This window comes from Phocoena phocoena, chromosome 3, assembly GCF_963924675.1.
Source record: "Phocoena phocoena chromosome 3, mPhoPho1.1, whole genome shotgun sequence".
Taxonomy (NCBI): domain Eukaryota; kingdom Metazoa; phylum Chordata; class Mammalia; order Artiodactyla; family Phocoenidae; genus Phocoena; species Phocoena phocoena.
Window position 1 is genome coordinate 61,551,771 of NC_089221.1, and position 27,160 is coordinate 61,578,930.

General features: G+C 37.2%; 1 protein-coding gene across 1 annotated transcript in view; it reads right to left on the reverse strand.

Moving 5' to 3' along the window:
• Positions 1-2,180: 2,180 nt before the first annotated feature.
• The window catches only part of WDR41 (WD repeat domain 41), a 44,346-nt gene continuing 19,366 nt past the window's right edge, over positions 2,181-27,160 (reverse strand). Inside the window, 8 exon segments of the mRNA XM_065874834.1 lie at positions 2,181-2,333; positions 5,191-5,324; positions 6,282-6,370; positions 7,207-7,328; positions 10,195-10,379; positions 16,249-16,359; positions 20,241-20,303; positions 23,281-23,392. Of these exon segments, the coding sequence (XP_065730906.1) occupies positions 2,181-2,333; positions 5,191-5,324; positions 6,282-6,370; positions 7,207-7,328; positions 10,195-10,379; positions 16,249-16,359; positions 20,241-20,303; positions 23,281-23,392 (969 nt within the window).

Below are 27,160 nucleotides of genomic sequence, written 5' to 3' on the forward strand. Positions count from 1 at the left end.
ATCCAGAACAAATTAGGGAAAAAAGCAGTTAAGAATCTATGAATTCCTTTTATAATTCATTGAATATCTTATACAATTCAAGAAAACTTTAAAACTCATGACTTAATAGTAGAATCTCCAAAGAAAAAGCTAGCTGGTAATAAGAGAAAGTCCATCTATGGAAGAAAATTAAAAGCCTAAAAATGACTCTGATCAATAATCTGACGCACTCAGCCCAAAATGCATGTCTGCCTGGTTTAGGAATCCTACCCACGTTCCAATTTCAGTATAAAAGATTAGCAGTGCCTCAGTATGACTGCTCAGATATGTATGCCACGATAACAACAATCTGTCCGCTAAGAGGCAGTGCTAATTTTTCTATTCACATTCTTCTATTATATAATGGAGGTTACATAAATTTTATTGTATTTCTCCATAAAGGTATTTTCATTGTGAATTAAAACAGAAACAATGACTAGGAACATTATCTGGTTTTGCTCAAGGGGTAATCATACAACCCTTCTCTCTCATTCCAGTCATGTTCAATTTCTGTTTTTAAATTCGTTTACTGATGCTAATGAGAATTGAGCTAACTAACTGGAAGGCCTTACCTGACTGGGCTTCAGCTTCCTTATTTATAACATTATGGCACTGGTCTGGCATAGATGACCATAGCTCTTCCAGACTTTGTAGGTAGTTGAGGAAACAACAACTGTCAAAGGTAAAACTAGTGACAACAATTTACAAAGATTCCATTAGGGTGTGTGTGATGAAAAAAATAAATCCAGAAAGTGTTCTTTGAGAAGGATTAGTCCTCTGACACATCAGCCACCTGGTGTTTACTTCAATACGATTCTTTCATCAGCAGTTTAAGATTAACTCCACAATTAAACCCACCCATTTTTTAATGTATGGAACACTTTTTAATTTTTATTCTTTAGTACCAAAAGGGAGAAAGAGTGCTCTAAGGCTGATGGGGTGATGAAGATGATTAAATCTCAGTGGTCTGCAAGAAACTCATAAGTGATGCCTGTCTCAAGCATTTCATATTTGAGCCAATGGTAAGATGAATCAGGCACTTTGAAAACACTGTAACTTTACTGATCTAGCTCTCATCTCTGGCATATATGAGGGGCTGCTGCTGGTCTGTTACCAAGAAATCTAGTCAATAGCTGTTCAGGCTAGGGGGAAAAAAAACACCCTAATAAGATTCCTCCTGATTTGTGTTTATAGGGATTTTAGTAGAAAGAAAGCCAAAGAATAAAAAAGACTGTTATTTCTATTTCTACCTCCTCCCAGGGTCTAGGTTCAAATTAAGAAGCTTAAAACACAGCACTCACCACTTCAATAGCAGCACAAAGTACAATTATTATGGAATCTTCATTTCCTACAGGGAGGCATCAGTTTTCTGGATATCTCAAGGTTTAAGTTCAAGATATGCTACATCCTACCTATTTACTCTTCACCGGATTTTTCATTTTTCTCCCAAAATATCATCTATAATGATCATGTATATTTATTTCCCAAAAAGTAGGTTCCTTGAATAAATCTTTAAAAGAATGACAGGTATAGTTAAAATACTAACTTACTTTGGAGAACAAAGGTATTTCAAAATCCAAAAAGGCTAAAGGAAAGAAATTACATGTACTATTTTAAAAATCTAATCCCTTTTGATGAATAAAAATTTAGTTAGAGGCAATATAATTACATTAAAGAGAGTGAGAGGTTCCAAAAGTACTCTTCTCCTCATTAAACATAAACTCATATAATTTCTGGTGTAGTTTTTTCAAAGCATAAAAAATTTATCTCTGTGAGGACACTGTGGTATAATTTAATTCTGCTTCAACAGGTATATGTGATGAACTCTGAAAACTTCACTTTCTGAAAATTCACTGCTGAAATTAGACCCATTCCTGCAATGGTTTCAGGTAACTGTTATGTGAAAAGTCAAATGAAAAACTTGTGCAATATTCTTTGGTGAAAGTACTAATACCTGAGAAGCAACGTGTTGCTGGTTTGCAGCCCCAGAAAAAAGAATTCAAGCAATTGGAATTAAAAAAGAATTCAAACAATTGGAATTTTACGGAGTAACAAGAAAAAAAAATTACAAAATTTAAGTGATTAATATGGTAATGGTTTTCAGAGTATTACCCCTATATTTGCTGTTCAAGGTTCATGCACAGGTGTTCAAATTCCTTAAACTAGACAGCAAGATATAAGTCACCATTCTCCTCTAATTTTTGAAATAACTTTAAGCTGCGCAATCCAGATTCTCGTTCTCCATTTTTCCACAAAATGATGAGATGATCAGCAGAACATGTCACTAGTCCATGATCTTCAAAGTACAGAAACATCTGTAAAAAAAAGTTTTACTTACTGATTATAGGCACTTCAAGGAGAAGAGGCTAATACGAACTAGGTTAAGACAGGTGCTTGTTAAAATGTGTACCTTGGAGACTTCTTTGGATCTGACTGTAAAACTCCATATCTTTCATGAGAAATGTTATTTTTAAGTGTTATTTTTAAGTGTGAGTTATAATCACATACAAATATACAAATGCTAGACTAGTAAATACTACTCAACTACAGAACTATAAATAACAGCTATTTTTGTAAAGTACATGAAGTCCCAAAGTATCGTCTAAATTTTACCATTAAGATTTTTGTCAGAAGTCCCAACAAACCTCCTTTACTTAATCATTTTTACTGGCCTTCTTATTTATGCAAAAATGGCCACCAATAAAATGTCTGAATTCCAAATTCTCCAAGAGAAACAATGGCTTTAGCTCTCTATATAAAGAGATATAATCAATCCTTAAGCATTTACTGAGTGTCATCTATATGCTTATAGTCCCTACCCTCAAGAAGGTTCTAATTCAGTTGTGAAAACCAAATCATAGTTGAAACAATAAGGGTACCAATTAAAGATGATGTAATCAGGTACTAAATAACATAGTTCAGGCTATGATTTGCCACAGAAATGCAGAAAACGGAGGCACAGATCAATAATGAATGAAGTCAGAAAAAGCTTCAAAAACATAAAACTCTCCAAATAAAAGGAAGGTCATGCCCCGTGAAGGAACAGACTGGAAGGTAAGAATAGGAAAATGCAATGTTGATGAGAAGGCAGCATGCATCATATGGAGTAGAGAGCTGGTATTAGAGAGGAGATAAATGAAAAGGATGAGCTCTTTGAGGGAAAGAGTGAAATGTAGGAGAGAAATAGGATGCAAGTTTTCTAAGAAATAACTCATACATTTCTGAAGATAGCAGGAGAAGAGCTCAGCTGATGATGTAGGAGTGAGGGGTGGAGACCTAGCAGAGCAAAATTCCTCAGGAGATGGAAAAGTTAGAATTCAATAAATACAGGTAGATAGGACTAGGCTTAGAGAGTAAGGATCAAAAGAAAATTCAAGAAAGAGCCAAGATTTTTTAACAAAGTAATTAAATGTCAACACTTCCACTCAGGAAAATTTCTAAGAATCGAACACTTCCATACAATGACAAATGTGCCACACCATTTAAAAACCTTTAATAGGTTCCTACTATTTAAAACATTAAGTCCAGGGACTTCCCTGGTGGTGCAGTGGTTAAGAATCCACCTGCCAATGCAGGGGACACAGGTTCGAGCCCTGGTCCGAGAAGATACCACATGCCGTAGAGCAGCTAAGCCCGTGCGCCACAACCACTGAAGCCCACACGCCTAGAGCCTGTACTCCACAAGAAGAAGCCACCGCAACGCACCGCATTGAAGAGTAGCCCCTGCTCGCCGCAACTAGAGAAAGCCCGTGTGCAAAGACCCAACACAGCCGAAATAAATACATAACTTTTTATGTATGTATGTATGAATGTTTTTTTAAAGTTCAAACTCCTTAGCCTTACATTCAGTAATCTGACCCCAAACTACTTTCCCAGCTTTATCTCCTACTGTGTCCATTCATTGGAACACAGTCCTCCAGCCTAGCCAATCTGCTCCTTGCCACCAAGTAGATTCTATCTTTGCCCTCCTGTCTACCACATTCCATCTGCACAACTCCCAAAGTTAAAAAACAAAATGAAAACAACTGGGCTACCTGGCAGAGGAAGGCAAAAATGAGTAAGATGTAAGTACCCAAAATCAGGGAGCTTATGGTCATAAGACTATCTTAATCCTACCTAAGCATCAAGGTTCAGCTCATATTCAGGACCATAATATTTTTATATTATATCTCTTTGTAAACTCCAATGTCTAGTGTAGTGCCTGAAATACAGGAAATGCTAATAACAAGTGTTGTGCTGTTGCTTCTAAGTATAAATGCACTTTCAAATGAAAGACAATTTGTTCCTCCCTGGCTATGAAACAGGGAAGAACAATTTAAGAAACTCATGGGGCTTCCCTGGTGATCCAGTGGTTAAGACTCCATGCTCCCAGTGCAGGGGGCCTGCAGCACGCGGGAACTAGATCCCGCATACTGCAACTAGGAGCCCGTATGCCACAACAAAGATCCCGCATGCCGCAACTAAGACCAGCACAGAGGGAGGGAGGGGAGGGGGGGAGGGAGGGAGGGAGGGGAGGGGGGAGGGAGGGGGACTTAGGGCTCTGCTTATACTACCAGTTCCAATCATTTCTTTACCTCGACTGGTCTTATTCCTTCTTCATTACAGGCAATAATGCCTATAGTAAATATTAAAAGTATTTGAATATATTTATAACGAGTTAGAACTTTATGCATCCTATAGTTCTCAACTATTATTTTCATATATGCACAATGACAGTCAAGACACTGGGTTTTACTAAAGCTAACAAATTATTATCCTCCAAAGGGAGGTAAAAACAGTACTGTTCATGAATTTGATAAACTTCCCTGGAATTAGATTCTATAAGGCTTTACCTCTACATACATAAACACAACCCTCCATGTACCCTCTATTTACTACTGTTACATATTCAACATTATTCACATTGTCCTTATTGTCAGCTATCTACATCTCATAAGTAATAGTAATTAAGTGATTTTTTAGAAGCAAGACATTCCTTCTTCAAATCATTTCTCTGTAAAGAGAGATCCTAATGGCACATACTATATAACCTATCCCATTCCATGTTTAGATTCCACAAAAACCTACAGATAAGAGAAAGTTTAGGTCTTTATGAGACCAAATGAAAGAAGAGCAGTGAGATGCAAAAAGCAGGAATTCCCTGGACATTTATATGCCTATTAAAAATAATACCTCCACAGATGATGAGTGTCCAATTAAATCTCCAATAAGCTCTAGTGAACATGAAGTGGCATTTTCTTGTTGTTTTTTAACAGGGTGGCTGGCTTGTTTATTTACTCTTCCAAATCCCCACATGTTAAAAAAACCTAGAAAAACACAGCCATTTCAGTCATTTTCGAAATTACTGTGCTCCTTTCTTATAATAATAATCTAAGATCAGAAAAACAACTTAAATGCAAAAAGTGTTCCCCACTTATTTTAGTCAAGGGCTAAGTGAGCGGCTGGTACCGGGTACTATGCTAGGGTTTTTTAAATATGTTACTTTGTTTCCTCTTAGCTACCCAGGTTTGTTGCTCATCTCTTTTTATTGTCCCTACTCACGCACTGGTGAAGGTGTGTTAACGTGAGGAAAAGGCAATGGGAATCAAAGAGGAGAGCAATGAAAGGCCTGAATGGCAATGAGGTGGGGTGGGGGTGGGGGAGGTCACAACTCAGATTTATCAATAAAGGGTAGGCAAAAAGCAACATAGGGATGTCCCAGAGCAATGCCCTATGACTTCAAATAACCAGAAGAAATTCCAGGGGTACCAGCATCTGATTTCTTATGCAAAGGCTGCTAACTAACAGGGATTTTGTTTTTCAAATCAAACACCTGAAAATCAAAGAGTTCATGAGATGATAAAAATACAAAAATGTTTATAAATAAATTGAGTTCTATGTTAATGATAATGCTTTAAGGCTGAAAGAACTTTGACACCTGATGATACAAATTCTGTCTGTATACCAGACATAATTACAGACAATATAAATGAGTAAATAGTTCATTAGGCCATTTAGTCAGTCAGATTACCAGGAATAATAGTTTCCCCTCAAAACAAAAAAATCCTAGTTGACTTGAACTGAAATAAACAGGTAGTTCTACAGTAAAGCAATATTTAAATGTGAACCCTAGGTCCCAATTACCAAATGCTTCATGTAAACATCTGATGCTTCTTTGGAGCACACTGTATATTATTTTGTGGTTACATACCACTGCCTTTCTTCTGTCTTGCATATGAGAAAAAAAAAAAAGCAAGACTACCTTTCTGAGAAAAGATACTCACCTGTTGGTACAGGTTCAGCTGCAAGCTGCTGTTTTTCTCGTAACTCCCAAATGCGTACACTTCCATCTTCTGAGCATGAGATTAACTGCCTGTCAGAAGAGAAAATCAGTGATAAAAAGAGCACCATGGAAGGCCTATGCTAAATTTGCAGTGAAAGAAATCAGTGGAGCCCGCAACTGCTTTTATTCAGCTCTTGGCAGGAGCCAATAAAAATCACAATTTATCAATATGGCTTTACAATGCAAAGTAAAAGCACTCCTCAAGAAAGGCACACATTATACTGTTACATTGGTTCAAATGTTATAAATATGTATCATTTCCATTTTTAAAAATGCATTCAGGAAACAGGTTACGAATTACAGTTTCACAATATCCTGAGAAGTCTCATTCCTTCCTCTCACTGTATCTCTTCTCAGGGCGCCTCTCACTCTAAAAGTATCCTGCATAGAAAATAATTCTATTTCCTTCATATAATTCATCCCTAGAAACTCAACAGCCAAATCTACCCTGAGGGGAAAGCCCTCAGTTGGTAGCCTTAGCCAACAGGAGACTACCATTTAATTGTAGCCGTAATCAAACACCACCACCAAAAAGGTGGGTTTGTGGAAAATAATATAAAAAGAAAAATTAGTACACAGTCAGTGCCCAAAAGTCTTTTATCTTTTAAAATAAATACCGAATTTTAAATTATCTCTTCTTATAATGAAATTCAATGTAATTCATTTGAACCTTGCTTCTTGTAGATTTCATAATATAATGCCACCAACTCTTCTGCTAAGATAGCCATGGGGTATTCTCCATTTCCAAAAGAACATAACAGGTCAAGCCACGGAGCCAGGTGACTTTGCCCCTTGAAAAATTACACTGGTGGCCCTGGGAACTATGCATTTCTTTCACCTGTTACAGAACTGACGGAAACTTGTACCTGTTTGGAAGTTTGGCAACATGCAGGACATTGGAGTCATGTGCAGTTTTCTGGCAGGCAATCACACGCTTCATTTGAAGGTTATACACGTATAAACCCCTTCCAACTGCAACAAATACATTCTGGGGGGGGGAGGGGGGAAGTTCAGTAATGGGCATAAAACTAGTACTTACCACTACCTGGTGTAATAGATTTCCAGGCCTGGTGTGAGATCAGAAAGCCATTGTTACCTTCCCTATTCCTAGCCTTCAGCCCAAATTATTGTACTGCCCTCTGAAATCCAAAAATATCAAAGCACAAAGGAAAGCTCAGCATTTAGAAGGTGGAAGGACACAACTGCTAATACAGAGAAAGCTTTGTATATTATACCCCACAGCATCGCTTTCTTCCTCTTTGAAATGTGACAGAGAAAGGAGCTGTGGCTGACAGACTGGCCTGCAGTGGAGGTGGAGCTGCTGAGGTACAATCTAGGTTTTCATCCACATAATACTATATCCTTGGGAAAACTACTTAGCTTCCTTTGCCTGAAAAATGTAAGCAAAATTACTTGCACTCCACATCTTAAGCGTCACAAGACCTATAAAGGATACAAAAAAGCATATGCTATAGTGGCATATATACAGTGGCTTCACAAAAACATTTTTCCAAATGTAGTATTAGAAACACCTTTTTACTAAAGCACCTTTAATCTTTTGAAAGTACTTTCACCAATATTTACCTTACTTCAACCTCACAACATCTCATTAATGTAGGAAAAGCTATTTTCCAGAATAATAAGTCAAAATAAAAAAAGATCAATATCACACAAAAATTAAGACGTGAGAGTTCGATATTAGAATCCAGGTCATGTTACTCCAGTCCCTTACTCTTGCCTCATACCATACCACCTAACTTCCAAAATTATTTTGCAAGTCACTAGACTTCTGGTAGCTCTTGTCTTAGAATCATTCATTCTTACTCAGTTGGTATGCCAGTAAGAAAGACCTTTCAAAAATCCTTTTTTTCTTGCCTACCTGTTCTCACCAAAGAATACTTCTCATGCAGCCTCAAAGGCTACAACGCCAACTCAGACCTACAGTATCTCGACCAAAACATGCCCCCCAAGGCTTACCAGAGTTTAAATCTGGAATGATCCCCTTGACCCTCAGGATTGGTATTCTGCATGTAGCAATGCAAGCTGAAGACCAGTGCCATAAGCATTAATGAGAACAACTAGACAACTTGCTAAAATCTAGTGCCCTGGGTGACATTCAATGCAGAGAAACCTCAGAAACTAGTTATATGGACCAGGAAATCTGTGCAGAGTTTAAATGATTTATCCAAAGTCACAAAGAAAATTACCAACACAACTAGAGAATTAATAAGCTTTGGGGCAGCCTTTACTCAACAGAATCACTCTATCAATCACTTGTCATCAACAATGAATGGCCCTCCTGCAGAAAGAAAAAAACTCCGATAAAACAAAGAAAATTAGGGAAAAGTGAGTGCTTTATTAATGCTTTATTAAGCATTTATAGCAGTTAATAACACCAATCGAAAATTTTAAGATTAAACAGTACAAAATGCAAAACTTTAAACACTTTTACAAAAGTGAGAAAAAGGTATCAAATTAAAAATATATACGGACTTCCCTGGTGGCACAGTGGTTAAGAATCCGCCTGACAACACAGGGGACACAGGTTCGATCCCTGGTCTGGGACGATCCCACATGCCGCGGAGCAACTAAGCCCGTGCGCCACAACTGCTGAGCCTGCACTCTGGAGCAGGCTGAGCCACAGCAACTGAGCCCGCACGCCTGGAGCCCGTGCTCGGCAACAAGAGAAGCCACCGCGATGAGAAGCCCGCGCACCACAACTGAAGAGTAGCCCCTGCTCACCGCAACTAGAGAAAAGCCTGCACGCAACAGGAAGACCCAACACAGCCAAAACTAAATAAATAATTAATTTTTTAAAAAAGAAAGATAAAAATATATATACATATAAAATTTTTAGGGCTACAACTCTTAGAGATAGTTTCCATCTTTTCTGAGACTACTGTCTTTTATCATATTTACTTTAAAAAAAAATAAAATTGGGATATAAAGAAACTTAATCTTTAGGTATAATAGTGTTCTTTAACCTATTCTTACCCTACTCTGTTTTAGTTTTGTTTTGTTTTTAAGGTAAGAGAGGTGCAAAGAAAGCCAAAACAAAAACAAAAAAACAGACCATGCTCTCCCCATCCAGAACACTATTACTGAATTTTTAAATAAAAATAACAAAACACATACAATTAGAAGATTTAAACAGTACAGGAAGGCACAAAATAAAGTGAGGTAAAAGCCTCCTCTAACCCCTCTCCTCAAAGTTTATAACTCAAACATTTCTTGTGATTATAGTTAGAAAAGGAACACTCATTTTAAACATTTTCTGAGCCCCTGAAGCTAAAAGAAGAGATGTTCAGATCAGAGCCAAGATTCAGAAATCCATTGGTACTAATCTACTACTGGAAAAAAGGATGTAAAGTGCTTCAAGAGCATCACTGCCAAGGCCTAAAGGATTGAAGTCAATAATTCTCACACAATCATCTTGCCCCATGATGCCAGAAGACTAAAAGAAAGGCATTCCTGAAATTTTTAATTTCCTTTACTGCTCCGGGAAAGCATCAGAATCTTCAAAAGGATTCTTTCTCAAAGTGTTTCTTAGAACAATTTTAAGCATTATCCTCAAATCCTGTGGGAATATTTAATCCAACTCAAAATTTCAATAGGGTTTTTAAATCTGTGGCCATTTAATCACTTCCTTGCCTCAAAGATAAGAGCTAAGATTAAAATTCTTTTTTAAAGCAAGTGATGCAATCTTTGAAAAATATCAAAACATTTTAGAGCACAACGTGAACACACGGAATGATAACTTTCTATAGGATCATGAGATTAAATTTTTAAAATTAGAAACGGTTTATTAAAAGAGACAAGATTATAGATATTTTTCTCAATTTTTTTTTTTTTACCTCTTCATCCCATGTGAAATGATGAATAGAAACGTCATTTGGCTTTTGACAGAGTTTTATTTCTTGCTGAGTGTCCAGCTGTGGAGATGGGTCCCAGAAGTTGCGTTCACAGGCCTGCACAGTCCAGTCCAGGATATCCCAGATGATGAGCTCTCCAACATGGGAGCCAGTTACAAAACTCAAATCTAGGCAGAGTTCATAGATGTCTCATTATTGACCATTTACCTAAGCTAAACATAAAAATGAATGAACTGCCCAGTAGTATTGCTCTATAAAATCACAATGTTTAGAACAGTGAGGTAACTAGACAAGCCAAACAGGAAGATTATCAGAAATAGACTCAAGCTTACATAGAAATTTAGTATGTGATAATGATTGCATTTCAATTCAGCAAAGAAAGAAATACCTCATGCTGGACTATTTGGTTAAGTATTTGGGGAATAAAAACAAAAGAACCTTACCTTGGATCATACACAGTGAAGAGAAGCTACACTTCTGTTTCTCCTTTACTCCCACATTCACCACATGCCTGACACCAGATGCGTGGGGTTTTCCCACACCAGGCAATTCTGCGACACCAGCTGAGTGTCCCTACAATTCAACTCAACTTTGACACTGTCTACCTGGAGATAGTGTCAGATCCCACAAATTAAGGACTCAGTCCTGCAAGACTTCTCCCACTTCAGATACTAACTGCAAATCCAGGTTGTTACCTGTGTTTCTGACCAACTGGCTATAAATCGAAGAGTCCCACATCCCCTCATCAGGTTCAGTTAATTTGCTAGAATGGCTCACAGAACTCAGGAAAAGTTTACTTACTTTATTATACAAGGATATGATAAAGGATACAGATGAACATCCAGATGGAGGAGATGCACAGGGCAAGGTATGTGGGAAGGATCGCAGAGCACGCATGCCCTCTCTGAGCATGCTGCTCTCCCAGCACCTCCACGTGTTTGGCAACTCAGAAGCTCTCTGAACCCCGTACTGTTGGGATTTTTATGGAAACTTCATCACATAGGCATGATCGATGACTAACTCCACGTCCAGCCCCTCTCCCCTCTCTGGAGAATTGCCGCGGGGGCGGGTGGCCAGTGGCCAGAAATTCTAAGCTTCTAATAATAGCTTGGTCTTTCTGGTGACCAGCCCCCATCCAGGAGCCCATCAAGAAAGAGTAGCCTCATTAGAACAAAAGACACTCCTATCACCCAGGAAATTCCAAGGAGCTCTGTCAGGAAATATTAGACCAAATATTAGAACAAAAGATGTTCCTTGTGCTCTTATCTCTTGGGCAATTACAAGAGTTTTAAGGAACTCTGTGCCAGGAACTGGGGGCAACGACCAACATATATATTTTCTGTTATTTCACATATACCAAAATAAGTTTCAAACAGATTAAAACATTAAAGGTATTTAAAGAACTGAGGAAAATAAAGGTGAATGTTTTATGAATATGGAGTGCTAAAAGACTTCTCAAGGAGACAGACTGGAGGCTGGGGAAAGAGATATGAGTAAACACCTGCTTAGCACAAAATCATACTTTATTTTTAAAGATTTTTTTGATGTGGACCGTTTTTTAAGTTTTTATTGAATTTGTTACAAAATTGCTTCTGTTTTATGTTTTGGTTTTTTGGCCTCAAGGCATGTGGGTGGGATCTTAATCTCCCTGACCAGGGATCAAACCCACACCCCTTGCATTGGAAAGGGAAGTCTTAACCACTGGACCGCCAGGGAAGTCCCCCCCAAATCATACATTTAAATGACAAAACTCTGGGAAAAGTCTGCAATTTAGATGTCGAAATAGGTTGATTATACTTGATACATAAGCACTTCTTAGAAATCACTAAGAACAAGATAAGCACTCCAGCAGAAAAATGGGCAAAGGACCTGAACTGGCAAAACAAGAAATACAAATGGCCAGTAAACATGTGAAAAGACGTTCAATTCCCTAATAATCAAAGACATCTAAAAGCAATGAGATACTATTTACTGACTTGCAAATCGGGAAAGATTATTTTAAAACACGAAAACGCCCGATGCCGGCAAAAGCATAAGGAATCAGCACACTCACGTACTATTCATGCCCTAGTATAAACGGGTGTGATCTTTGCAATCCTTGGTAATATACATCAAAACCTTAAAAAGTTGTAAACCCATTGATCTAACAATTCCACTTCTAGGAATTTATCCTGAGGAAAGTACATAAAAGACATATGTGACAAGGCTGTTACACATAGTATTAAAAATCTAAAGGTATCTAACTGGGGATCGAATAAATAAATAACATCCACGAAATGAAATAGTTATGCTGTTATTGAAAACTAAGTTGTAAAAGTATGTTATATTAATACAGAAATATATTCATGACATACTGTTACAAAAAGCACACCATATGTATACACATATACATACATATATACACCCAGAAAAACACTTAGAAGGATATGAACCTGTACTTAATGCTGTATGGTAGGATGATTTTCATTTTCATTTTTACATTTTTATGTTTCTGTTTCCTCATATGTATTATTTGCACAATAACAAGTTTTTAAAACCTTTAATAAAAATGAAATTAGTGGGCCAACTAAGACAGTTGACAAATTATACATTTAATAGAAAATGTACAACTGCTGAGACTAAAAACTATCTTAAAGAAATGCAATTTATTTTAATTCCTTTATATTTAGGAGGAACAGAACAATGCACTGTGAGTCTAGAAACTCTAGTTTTAATTTTGGCTCTGCCTGTTACTAGCCATGTGGTTGGTCTTCAGAAAGTCATTTGATCTTTTTCTATCTTAGATTTCTCAAGCATTAAATGAAGATGATTGTAAAAATCAAATTAAATAATGTGTAGCCATTTTAAAAAGACATCAAATGTTATCTTTGAGTCCCTGGTATTATTTTCAGCCCCTGGTATTATTCCATATTAATGGTATTAAAACATCCAGTTACTTGTAATTTAGAAATACATGGATGAGTAATTATGATTTAATTATCCCATTTATCAAATAAACCAGCAGGACAGAAATCTCTAATAACTAGATGAACAATCTCATAGAAATAAAGAATTATCAGCAATCATACAGGTAAATATTATTTTGTCTTGGTTCCAAATCCAATTTCTATATAGTTTATTAACAGACTCTATAGAATTCTCTCTGTGAAGAATTAAGTTCATTTCTCATCTGTGGAGAGAAACAGGCTCCTAGTTCTAATAGTGGGAAAGTTAAGACAGTAGTAATCTTTCCATGACCTTCTTTTCCATCCCTTTCCCTCCTCTTTCCAATCTCACTCAAACTACAAAAGACCCAGAGACGGTAACAAGCGAAGATCCTTCTAGATTCCAATTCTGCATGCGTCATTATAATAGAGTTAACCTACTGAGACCACACAGCTGCCTGCTCTGATTTCCTCCAAGTGTCTGTAATTCATCTATGTAATAGCAAAGTACCTGAGCCCAGTTAGAATTTTTCACTAAAAATAAAATGCTGGCACTGACCTGAGTCAGTACAGTTTGCTATGTAAATTATCCCAAACTAGTCATTCAAAATGTTTCACACCAAACAACCTCGATGTGTTTTATATATAGGGATGGATTTTCATCCTATGCAATTATCAAAAGTCACTTAGTATGAACATCTCACCTGATACCTGTCTACCCATCCCTCAGAAGTACTAATACTTTGTGACTACCATAACATGCTGTCAGTACAAAACAAGAAAAGGAATAAAATAAAGAAGCAGCACCCAGAGCCTTTTGCCAGAAGAGATAAGCAAGGTTATCTTGTATGTCTGTCTTAGAAAATCTCTGCACAGGCATTCAGACCTCACTGGCAAACCTGGTATTCATTATCCACATTTGTAGGAGTTCTCTGTTGTACCATTCTAAGGTTGCCCTAGGGCCTCCTCAATGAAAATGCACTTTTCCTGTGAGCTATAAACCCAGTAACTGGCCACATCTTTAATTGGTAATTGGTGGGGATAAAGAAGCAGGGCTGAAAGTGGAACTGGGACTTGTACAACATAATCATTTCAGGATTGCCAAAACCTGCAGCATGGCAGACGCATCTATATACGAGGTAAGACTGTCACAATATCATTCTCAAATTTTACCAGACTACTTGTCCATATATGATTCTTAAATATGCTTTTGGCTTACTTATAGTCTGTAGTGTAATTTTATAATCATGGAATTTATAAACTAAAAAACACTAGGGGTTTTCTGTAATTTTTATTAACAATTTTTTTTTTTTGCTTTAGCTTTCCATTTTCCTTCCCTTAAAAATCTGGCAAAGAAATACTTGAAGAAAGCTTTCTTGGTTAAACTGTTATAAGCTTCTCTGTACATCACACAGCAAAAGAAGTGCCATGAGGTTAAGGCTACCTCAGGAACATCCCATCACCTTCATTAAGGAAACATGCCAGGTCCTGGTACCAATGCTTCACTTCTAAAATGGGACAACTAGGCATGACCACTGTAATGGCCAAAACACTGCTGTGCTTTTCTCAACAGCTTTAGGGCCTTGGAGCTTCTCTGGCTCAGTGTCAGAGGAACTTCCAAGTAAGAACCTGCCTTTTGTGCTGCCATCATGGCTAAAAGAAAAGGAGCCCCCAAAGTGGTGCTCCTAATATTATTATTTCTATCATATAGACAATCTAGTCAGAAAGACTTGCAGCTGGGTTGAACAAGCAAATGGCTATTGGAGAGGAAAATTTTGGAACTGGAAGGGACATTCTCACTGATGTATCTGAAAATGTGACTGAACAGCATACAAATGGAGACTACACTTAGTGCTGTCTGTTCCCCTTTCCCTCTGCCTCATGTTTCTACAAAGTATTGCTCAAAAACAGCCAACCCAGATCTGAGATCAGGGGGTGCAGTCCAGTCCCCTTACAACATCATATTCATGGCATCCTTACAGGACCCTATTATAGTGTCCTCCAGACTATCAAACTGAATCCACCCAGGAGTCCTTCCCATCTGACCTCAGAACACAGATCACCCAGGAAAGCTCTGATGATATAAGGTGTCACTTTATTTGAAAGTGAAGTAGCTAAATCCCAGGATTTGTGGTCTGTGATCCTATCCTGTCATCTGATGTCAGGTTCGGCTCACAGGAGCTAACTCATTAAAATCATTATAAAGCCAAATAGAAAGTCTGGCAGGACTTCCCCGGCAGTCCAGTGGTTAGGACTGTGTGCTTCCACTGCAGGGGGGGGTGGTTCAATCCCTGGTCGGGGAACTAAGATCCCACATGCCATGCGGCCAAAAAGTAAAAAAAAAAAAAAAAAACCAACACACACATCCATGAGGAAGGGCAGATATGACCCATTTTCTGCAGACCTCTAGTTTGGTGTTATTCTCTGACTCTTCAATCATAATTACAACTGGCTTGAATCCAGCTCATTCTACTGTAAGTAGAGTGCTATATAATTTGTACTGTGTGATCTTCAAAAGAGAAACTAGCCAAGACCATTTGGCAAAAAAGTCAAAATGTTGGGCTTCCCTAGTAGCACAGTGGTTGAGAGTCCGCCTGCCGATGCAGGGGACACGGGTTCATGCCCCGGTCCGGGAAGATCCCACATGCCGCGGGGCGGCTGGGCCTGTGAGCCATGGCCACTGAGCCTGTGTGTCCGGAGCCTGTGTTCCACAACGGGAGAGGCCACAGCAGTGAGAGGCCCGCATACCACAAAAAAAAAAAAAAAAAGTCAAAATGCTACCAAGCATTAGTACTGATAGCCTACAACAATCATCCCACAGCTACCAAGCAGCACCTGAGGTTAGTATGCTCTCTCCTCCGTCATCCCTTTTCTCTGCCCAACTCTATTCTTCCCCTTGTGCCTAAATCTAAGACCTAACAATCTATGAAACTTGATGAATTCCACTGGTTTAAACCTCAGAAAATAAAAGACTGCCAATCCCTACTAATTAATAGCATTATTTTCATCATGGTAATTCCAGAATTCTAGAACAAAACAAGACTAAAGTTCAAATCAGGTTAAAAAGTTTAAAAATTTTTACATAATATCAACATGTACACAATGAGCTTACCATTGACATTAACCAGTGAGAGAATATTATCCTGGTGATCAAGGAGGCGCTTAACTTGAAGAATATCCCATCCTAGTGATCCCTCTGTGGGTGCTACCAGCCTGAAAATTACTAAATGAAAAGACAGATATAATTTTATTAAAATGGTCAAAGATTAAAGTTATATTTCTGCTCAAAAAGCTAGCATTTAATTAAGTGAGAAATACCTAAAATACTGAAAAACCCATCTCCAAAGACAGCCTTGCTCATACTACTTTAAAATATTTCTTTCAAATGCTTGAGATGTTTGAAATGATCTACTAAAATCCCAAGTGAGTGTGTCCTCAGAGCTCTGTTCCTTTATTAAAACTCTTCTAAACCCACTACCAACCGTGAAGCCTCTGAACAAAAAAATGCAAAGTACAAAAGATAATGTGAAACTGCTCAGTGAGTCCATAAATATAGTCTCTATAGACAAGTATTCACCAGGGTCACATATGTAATAACTTCGAGGAAATAAAACAAATATGAATTAGATCAGAAGATAAAAGAGAAGCAATAGGGCTTCCCTGGTGGCACAGTGCTTGAGAGTCCGCCTGCCGATGCAGGGGACACGGGTTCGTGCCCCGGTCCAGGAAGATCCCACATGCCGCGGAGCAGCTGAGCCGCTGAGCCTGCGCATCTGGAGCCTGTGCTCTACAACGGGAGAGGCCACAACAGTGAGAGGCCCGCGTACCACAAAAAAAAAAAAAAAAAAAAAAAAAGAGAGAAGCAATAGTCAATTCTAAAAAAGGATTAATAGAAAAATCCTGGACTTCTGAACCAGGATGAGTACTCAGAGCTGATAGCCTTGCTTAGCTATTGATAATAAAAGCCTCAAAGTCACTGCAGCTAGTGCACACAGAAATTCTATTTCCTGTTGAGAGGAACCCTCACATTAGAAAAAGAGAAATTGGGGGGCTTCCCTGGTGGCGCAGTGGTTGAGAATCTGCCTGCTAATGCAGGGGACACGGGTTCGAGCCCTGGTCTGGGAAGATCCCACATGCCGCGGAGCAACTTGGCCCGTGAGCCACAACTACTGAGCCCGCACGTCTGGAGCCTGCGCTCCGCAACAAGAGAGGCCGCAATAGTGAGAGGCCTATGCACCGTGATGAAGAGTGGCCCCCACTTGCTGCAACTAGAGAAAGCCCTCGCACAGAAACGAAGACTCAACACAGCCAAAAATAAATAAATAAATATTTTAAAAAAAAAAGAAAAAGAGAAATTGGTATGGAACATTTAAAACCAAGTACATGGGCACAAGCTTAGTCTTAGAAATAGAAAAGATAGTACATTTAAAGGAATAAAACTTATTTTTATAAGGAAAAATGGCACGACATATTTATTTTATAAAGGTCCCACTAAGTAAAATGCAGAACCTCGTTTTTAAGAATATTTGTATTTTTTATAAATTATTTTCTGAATAAAACCAACTTTCATTTCTTCCTTTTTTTTAGCTAATATTCTAACTTCCGTTGAGGCATTAGTGTTGCTTTTATTATTATTTCAATGAATTCACTAATTCATTCAATAAAAATCTCTTATTTTAGAAATTAGCCAGATCGAAGAGGACAATAAGTAGGAGGACAAGTCCAATACACGGTGACGACAGAAATGAAGGCATAGAGGTTGGGGAATCCCAGGCAATTCAGTGTTAACAAGCAAGTGATACAGGACTCAAAGGAAGCAGGAGGGAAATAATGGAGGGCATGATTTGATATGTTGAAAAATTTGGACTTGTAGGCTACTCGTGTCCTTACATTGGTCCCTAGGGCAAAGATTTCTTTCATCTGGAGCAAAAATGAGAAAAAATAAGGACTACATAAGTTTTTTTTATAAAACTAAATGTATTCAATTTTAAGTCCTATTCTTTTTTTCTGAGATCATGTTCTTCATATTTTGTTGTTTAAAACTTATTTTTATAAAATCAGGGTGGTAAATGGTAGTTTGGTTTCTGGTTTGGGATTTTTAATGTTTTCACTAAACAGAATAAAAACTGGCAACTCTATGTTGATCTCCACAAGTTTGACCTTTTGTACTAATCAGAAATTTGAGAGTTCAGAAACTGATGTAGGCAATCGGAAGCCACTGAAGCTTTGAAGCTTGCTTTTTTTTTTTTAATTAATTTTTACTGGAGTATAGTTGTTTTACAATGTTGTTTTAGTTTCTGCTATACAGCACAGTGAAACAACTATACGTATACATATATCCCCTCTTTTTTGGATTTCCTTCCCATTTAGGTCACCACAGAGCTGAGTAGAGTTCCCTGTGCTACACAGTAGGTTCTCATTAGTTATCTACTTTATACATAGCATCAATAGTGTACATATTTCAATCCCAATCTCCCAATTCATCCCCCGCCCCCTGCTCCGTATACATACATCCATTCTCTACCTCTGTGTCTCTATTCCTGCTTTGCAAATAAGTGCATCTGTATCGTCTTGAAGCCTGCATTTTAGATAGATCCCTCTAGCATCTACTAGAAAATGTATCTGGGAAGCACTAAACTAGAGGAGAAGGCATTTGAGAAGCAGTAGAGGAAGGAAGACAAGTTAGGGGACTATCACAACAGAGCAGGCAAAAGAGGAGATGAGTACCTGAATAGAGCAACAGTACTGAGATGGAAAGAAGTGGATCAAAATATTTACAGCAGCCATCCTCAAAGTATGGTCCCAGACCAGCAACCTCAGCACTACCAGAGAACCTGTTAGAACGCAGAAGCTCAGGCCCCACTCCAGAATTAGTGAATTAGGAACTCTGGGAGTAAGGCCCAGTAATCTGTGTTTTTAACAAGTCCTCAAGTCATTCTCACGCACACTAAAATGTAAGAACCACTGAGTTAGAGTAAAACCAGCAAAACACAAGTGATTGACACAGAGGAAAAAGGCAGGGAAAAGCTAGACATCTTTCCAGGTCAATAAAGAACATGGGAAAACTGAATTTCTGCAAGGAAGGAAAAAGAAAAAAAAACTAAACACAGAATTATATCTTTAGAAATTACTTTATGAAAAGAAAGAATAAGCATAGGGTCTAGAAAATTACTTCTCAGACATGATTACACACCGAAAGTTCAGTTGAAGAAAGAGAAATGTGACTGCAAAGCAGTGGAGCCTGCAGACAACAGTTTATAAATGGTGAACAATTAACTCATGGCTCACTGGTATCTGCAAACATGCCAACTGATGGTCATAGCAAATCTCAAGGCTGGTCTCTAGAAGCAGCAGCACAAGTAATAGCAAATGCCCTCTGGGCTACAAAAATTCTTCAAGAAAAAAGCAGCTTTTAAGAAGTGTGCTTACTCTATCACTTCTCAGTACCCAAATTTCATCCATAAGGTAATGAACATAGAAGGGTTTTTTTTACTGCAGGCTCCTGTCAGTAAATGAGTTAGTCAACAGTCAACAGCTAAGAAAGTGTCCTTCAAACTGCATGTTTATAATCAGTTAATACATTTACAAAATTCCTGTTGCTATCCCTCCTTCTGCTGTCCCACTAGTCTGAGGGAAATGGCATAAACTCCCCCACAAGAAAATGGGCCCCATTCTGGCTTCCTTAGGCAAAACCGCCACAGTTCCTATCTTAGTGAACTCCCCAAATAATCCTCCTCCAACACTCCCAACTCAAGCTTTTAGTTTCCAGAATGTTGATAGTTGTTTTATGTGGCTAAAGTTTTTGCTAAGTAAGTGTATGAGTGTGGATCAGCAACAGAGAGGACTGTGGAATGTAAATGGCCTTCTCTAGCATCAGAGGAGTAGGGTTACCTTGCCCACTTGGCTATGCTAGACCAAGTGTGGTAAAAAACTGACCTAAGATCTTGAAAATGTCTTGGGCTCCACATCACTTCGACAATCCCAGGAGGCCAAGACTGGGACGGGAAAGATGTCCCTTGAATTAGTCTTTCTGAAATGTGTATACAAGGCTAGTTTAAAATTTTTAAAAAGAAGAAATAAAAGAAAAAAAAGAGTCATACTCACTCAGTTCTTTGCCAACTGCTGCCACAACACAGTTCTTAGGTATTTCAATCAAAGCACTGATCCCTTCACAAAAACATATAAAACGAAGGTTAAATTATTTTCTTCATGGATTACATCAAAAACAAAAACATTCTCAGATTTATGTTGGTCATTCCTATAAAGGGGATGGTAACTATAAAGCACACACAATTTGCTACATCACGGTTCCGTGCTTGCTTACCTATGGAAAATGATTTTGTGAAAAGTAGGTGAGACCTCTGGAAGACATTATTGATTTCTTAAGAGTAGGAAATGCTCTTTGAATATTTTTACTATTGTGGTGAACTTATTTACCAGGGACCCCTTAAGATAATCATCATCACCATTTACAAGATGGCTAGCTCAAATGAGATATAAAATTGGCATGCTCCTCAATGTAAATTTAAGAAGCCTGGGTGGGCTCCCTGGCAGTAAATGAGTGAGCCAACCGTCAACAGCTAGGAAAGTGGCCTTCAAATAATATGTTTATAATCAATCAACACATTTACAAAACTCCTTGTATTACTAGAATAATCAGATTCAACATTCCATCACATTTCATTTATTAAGCATACAATTCTAAGTATCTTTTTATAGCTGAATCATGAAATGATTTTAGGGTAACCATAACTTCTGTAAGATATGTTACATTACTTTCTATAAAATATGTTACATTACTTCTGTCAGCAAAAAATATTCATGTATTAGATTTAGAACCACCACATGTGTTGGCAAAAAACCCTGTTTATTAAAAGTTCACTTCTCCATTATAAAATATATGTAATTTTATATATATGTAATTTATAACATATACACAAATTTGGAAAGTATTCTACTCATTTACTTTACCTTCCCACTTGGGGAGTATTTCTGGCCAAAATCTTTTCTCCACACACTGTTTTAACAGTATGTTTCTATTTTCCCATGTTTAAGATGGGGGGATGATGGTGGTGGAGGAGAAAGGGGAGGAGGAGTGGTACAAGAAGTAGAAGAGATAGGAGAGCAGGGGAAGGGGTAGCAGAGGAGAATTCCAGATGCAGAAAACAGCTTGTTTAAAAAAATGTTTATTAAATTATTTATGAAATAAAAATACTAGAAACTCATTAATCCAGAAGTAGCAACTTAATACACAGAATCACAGAACATATTGCTGAAAAGGGCATGGATGTCCTGTTTTCTAGTCCAAGCCTCCTTCCATCAGACTGACCAAGATTATCTGTGCTTATTTCCAAATATGTAATAACTGTTCTAAAAGCCCTGCCAGTCCATAAATCAAGCAAGGCTTATTGAAAGGAGCTTTATAAGATAAGGGTCTAAGAGTACTGCTAAATCCAAATCATGAAAAGCTCACCAATGGCAACCTAAGGCCTTTTCAAAGCTTTCTAACTGATTTCCTCAAAGATTTCTGCTATATCTTGAAACACTGATAAACAGAGCAAACTGTGACTACTTAAAGTACAGTACTCAAAGATAACTCGTAACAGGAATGGGGACTGCAATAATAGGTGGTTATTTCCATTAACATACAAAAGGTGTTTTTAGCCCTGATTTCAATATTTCACAACATAATTACTAATAATTCATGAAATAAAAATTCACAGATACCCACAGGCTAGTATAAGAAATAGGAAGGAAAATGTATATGTAAATAAAGAGATATAACTCATGATAATAGTAAACACGAAAATACACTCTAGATTCAAACAAGATTACTAGTGATTGAACACTGAATTGAGAAGTTAAACTGTAAATCCTAGTACGGTATGGATTTAGTTTTGCTAAGACATCATATTATTTTTCTGGTATTTTATAATACCCATGTGGAGATAAACTAGTTCCAATAATGAAGTGTAAATGCAACTTAAATGAAGTGTAAATGAAGTTTAATAACACAGGCATACCTTGGAGATATTTCAGGTTTGGTTCCTGACCACCAAAATCAAGCAATTCTCACAATAAAGCAAGTCACACAAATTTTTTGGTTTCCCAGTGCACATAAAAGTTATGTTTACACTATACTGTCATCTATTAAATGTGCAAAAGTATTATGTCTAGAAGACAATGTACATATTAGTACCTTAATTTAAAAATACTTCACTGCTAAAAAAATACTAACCACTGTCTGAGATTTCAGCCAATCATAATCTTTTTGCTGGTGGAGGGTTTGAAATATTGCAAGAATTACCAAAATGTGACAGAAACACAAAGTGAACAATTCTGTTGGAAAAATGGTGCCAATAGACTTGCATGACTCAGAGATGTCACAAACATTCAATTTGTAAAAAATGCAGTATCTACAAAGCCCAATAAAGCAAAGTGCAATAAAACAGGGTATGCCTGTATTCTTTCTAGGATGTCCATGGGTTCATTGCACTACTTTTAGAAACAAAAATACTTAATAGTGTATCACATGACTTCAAGGTTACTGTCATTTAAATTTACTCATTTATACTTAAATATTTTTACTCTGAATAAATTTTTATTTTTTAAGTTCCTTGATATCAATATAAGTCAAAACTGATTTTTCTTCTATTAAAACCAAAAGTATACGTCAACAGAATTCTGAGAAAATAGTAAGTTTGCACGTAAGTGAAGTTTCTTTAGTAAAACCAACTGTAAAATGAGGTCATCCTTAGGAATCTATTCAAAGTCTGATGACTCTACAAATAAAGAAAGAAAATGCTGTCATAAAGATCTGCTTCCAGGTGTCAACATGGTCATCAAACTCAGTTTAAGACATGGCCCAGAAGCATATATGAAAAGGTTTTTCTTGATCACTTTTGAGAAATTCTGTTAGAAAGGAAGGGGAAGCCAAAGGAAGGGGGATATTTTCCTTCCAACTTGAGATGGAAATATATTTTACACAACCCTTAACCTGAATTGGAGAAATACGGCTACATCTTATATTCAGAATTAAAAAGAAAATCTATATTTCCTTTGTATTCATGGAAAGTCTCTTTGAAGATTCACTGTGTCTTTTTAGAGTCTATCATGGTTCACAATTACCTTGATTTGTTTTTACCTGTATCAGAAAGGTGACTAGTCTTACACAGGAGATCTAATTTTCGGTTCCACACACAGAGGTCATTCCCACCAGAAAGCCAAACATCTAGTCTCTGAAGAAGAGCTAAACACTGCAAAATTCATGTGAAATAGTTATCAGTTTAGAAATTCAAGCATTCATCGGTGGTTTTAAAATATGTCCACAAGTTGATACCCTTTCCCTTCAAGAGGTGGAGCTTGATTCTCTTCCCCTTGAATGTGGGCTCTGCTAAGTCACTAGCTTCCAATGAACAGAATGAGGCAGAAGGAATGGTGTGTGACTTAAAGGACTAAGTCGTAAAAGACATGGTGGCTACCTCCTTGCTCTCTCAGATCACTCACTCTACAGTTCTGAAAACACGCAAGCAGCCGCATGGAGAAGGATCCATCTTTTTTTTTTTTTTTTTAATTGTGGCTGGCATCTTTTTTTTACCCTCAAGGAAGTGAGGCAAGGAAGTGAGGCCTCTGGACACCAGCCAACACTAACTCACCTAGCATCTGACCCCCTAACACCTCCAACCCCAGTCACCTCAAGGTGACAGCAACCTCAGGGGAGACACTGAGACAGAACCATCCAGCTAAACTGCTCTCTATTCCTGACCACCAACACTGAGATATTGTTTTAAACAACTAAGTTTTGAGGTAATTTGCTACTCAGTAATAGACAACTAATACACAAGCTTAACGTAAACTGATTTTTAAATAAAACTGAAAATATGACCTTAGTTTTTATGTATCTTTCCAATTCAAACCTCCTAATTCTTGACTCAGGAAATTATTTCAAGGTTGGTAGAAGTCCTTTACCTTTAATAGTACTTTAAAGTCCACACCTTTCATAGTTCTCTCCCCACCCATTAACTCTGAGTGAACACAAGGGCAAGAGAGAATATGTATTAAAAAAAAAAAAAAAAGGAAAAGGTTCTGGTAATCTTCCCTGGGCTGAGGATGGGGTTGCTTTTTAAACTGCTGGAATAAAAAGGGGTGAAAATAATCAGTGCAGTTTTTGTACTTCAAGACATCCTACTGTGTCTAATCTCTGATTTTTTAATATCAGTACTATATTCCTTTTCATTGCCAAATAATATTCCACTGTATGGTTATACACATTTTATCCATTCATCAGTTCATTGACATTTAAGTTGTTTCCACCATTAGGCTAGTATGAGTAATGTTGTTATGAACATTCATGTACATGTTTTTGTGTGGACATTTTTATTTCTCTTGGAAATACCTAGGAGTGAGATTGCTGGGTCAAATGACTCTATTTAACATTTTGATGAACTATCAAACTATTTACCTAGGTGGCTGTACCATTTTCCAGTCCCTCCAACAATGAAAGAGGGTTCTAATTTCTCCACATCTTTACCAATATTTATTATCTGTCTTTTAGATATTAGCCACCTAGTGCATGTGAAATAGTGTCACATTATGTTTTGAACTGCATTTCTCTAATGACTAATATGTTGAGCTTCTTTTCATGTGCTTATTGGCCATTTGCTCACCTTCTTCAGAGAAATGTCTTTCAAATTCTTTGTTTTTAATTGGGTTGTCTTTTTTATTGTTAATTTGTAAGAGCTCTTTTTATATAATCAAGATACAAGTTCCTTATCAGATATATGATTTGCAAGTATTTTCTCCCATCCTATTGGTTGTCTTTTCACTTTCTTCATGGTGTCCTTTGAGGTTTAAAAGCTTTTCATTTTGATGAAGTCCAATTTATCATTTTTTTCTTTTGTTGCTATACTTTTGCTATCACATCTAGGACACAAAGGTGACACTTTGTATCACCCGAGGACACAAAGATTTACTCATATTCCTTCTAAGAGTTTTATAGTTTCAGCTCTTATATCTTGGTCTTTGACCCATTTTGAACTAATTTTTGGTTACAGCATGAGGTAGGGATCCAATTTCATTATTTTCTATGTAGATATCTAGATCCAGTATTAGTTGCTGAAGAGACTATTCTTTCTCTTATTGGAGGGTCTTGACACCCTTGTCAAAAATCTATTGACCATATATGTGAGGTTTTATTTCTGGACTCTCAGTTCTATTCCACTGATCTGTACGTCTACCTTTATGCCAGTACCACACTGTCTTGATTACTATAGCTTTGTAGTAAATTTTGAAATTTGTAAGTTTCAATCTTGAAACTTTGTTCTTTCTTTTCACAACTGTTTTAGCTATTCTGGGGTTGCCTTTACTTCTACATGAATTTTAGGATCAGCTTGTCAATTTCTGAGGGGAAAAAAGCCTGCTGAAATTCTGTCCAGTGTTGATCATTTGGGTAACATTGCAATCTTAACAATATTAAATCTGATCCATGAATTTCTTTCCATTTATTCATATTTTCATTAGTTTCTTTCAACAATGTTTTGTAGCTTTTGGTATACAAGTCTCATAGCTCTTCTTTAAATTTATTTCTATTTTATTTTTTGGATGCTATTGCAAATAAATTTTCTTTATTTCTGGAATGCTCATTGCTAGTTTAAAGAAATACAGTTAATTTTTTGTATATTGAGATTGTATCCTGAAATCTTGCTATATCCATTTATTATTCTAATAGTTTTGTTACGGATTTAGGATTATCTATATAGAAGAGCATGTCACTTGTGAATAGACACAGCTTTATTTCTTCATTTCTAATATGGATGCTTTTTTCAAATTAAATTTATTTATTTATTTATATCTATTTTTGGCTGCGTTGGGTCTTCGGGGCTGTGCGCAGGCTTTCTCTAGTTGTGGCAAGTGGGGGCTACTCTGTTGCGGTGCACGGGCTTCTCCGTGCAGTGGCTTTTCTTGTTGTGGAGCACAGGCTCTAAGCACGTGGGCTTCAGTAACTGTGGCACTTGGGCTCAGTAGTTGTGGCCTATGGGCTCTAGAGCACGGGCTCAGTAGTTGTGGCCCACGGGCTTAGTTGCTCTGTGGCATGTGGGATCTTCCCAGACTAGGGATCGAACCCATGTCCCCTGCATTGGCAGGCAGATTCTTAACCACTGCACCACCAGGGAAGTTCCTATGGATGATTTTTATTTCATTTTTATTGTCTAACTGCCCTGGGTCAGAACCTTCAGTGCAATGTTGAAGAGAAATGCCAAATGCAGACATCCTTGTCTTGTTCCTGAACTCAGGAGGAAAGTATTCAGTCAGTCTTTCATCATTAATATGGTGTTAGGTGCTGTGTTTCCCTAGATACCCTTTATCAGGTTGAGGAGGCTCTCATCTACTGCTAGTCTGTTGAGTATTTTATCATGAGAGGATGTTGGAGTCTGTCAAATGCTTTCTCTGCATCTATTGAGATGATCATGTTTTCCATCCTTTATTCTTACCATGTATGGTATATTACATTGATTGATTTTTCAGATGTTAAACTAAACTCATCCTAGGATAAATCTCACTTGATGATGGTATATAATCCTTATTATATATTGTTGGATTTGGTTTGCTAGTGTTTTGTTGAGGATACTATACTGCTTTTGTTACTTAACATCTTATCATTAGCATTTTCCAAATGCTACGTGTTCTTCTGAAACCATTTTTAGCATATATGTCTACCATAATTTAACTATTTTCCTATAAGACATTTAGGATACTGTCAATCATCCATTTATAAAATATATTTGTAATATATATTTCTGTTCATAAATCGCTGCCCAAGTTTTTATCATTTCTTTAAAGAGTTTTCTAGGAGTAGAATCACTGGGTCAATTCATATAATAATTTTTTAAGATTCATTCATAAAGCCAACTGCCTTCCAGGAAGATCATTCTGATTATATTCTCAATGACAATAAAAATGCCAATTTCAGCACCTCCTTGCTAATATCATCTCTTATAAAGAAACTTTACTAGTTCAAAAAATAA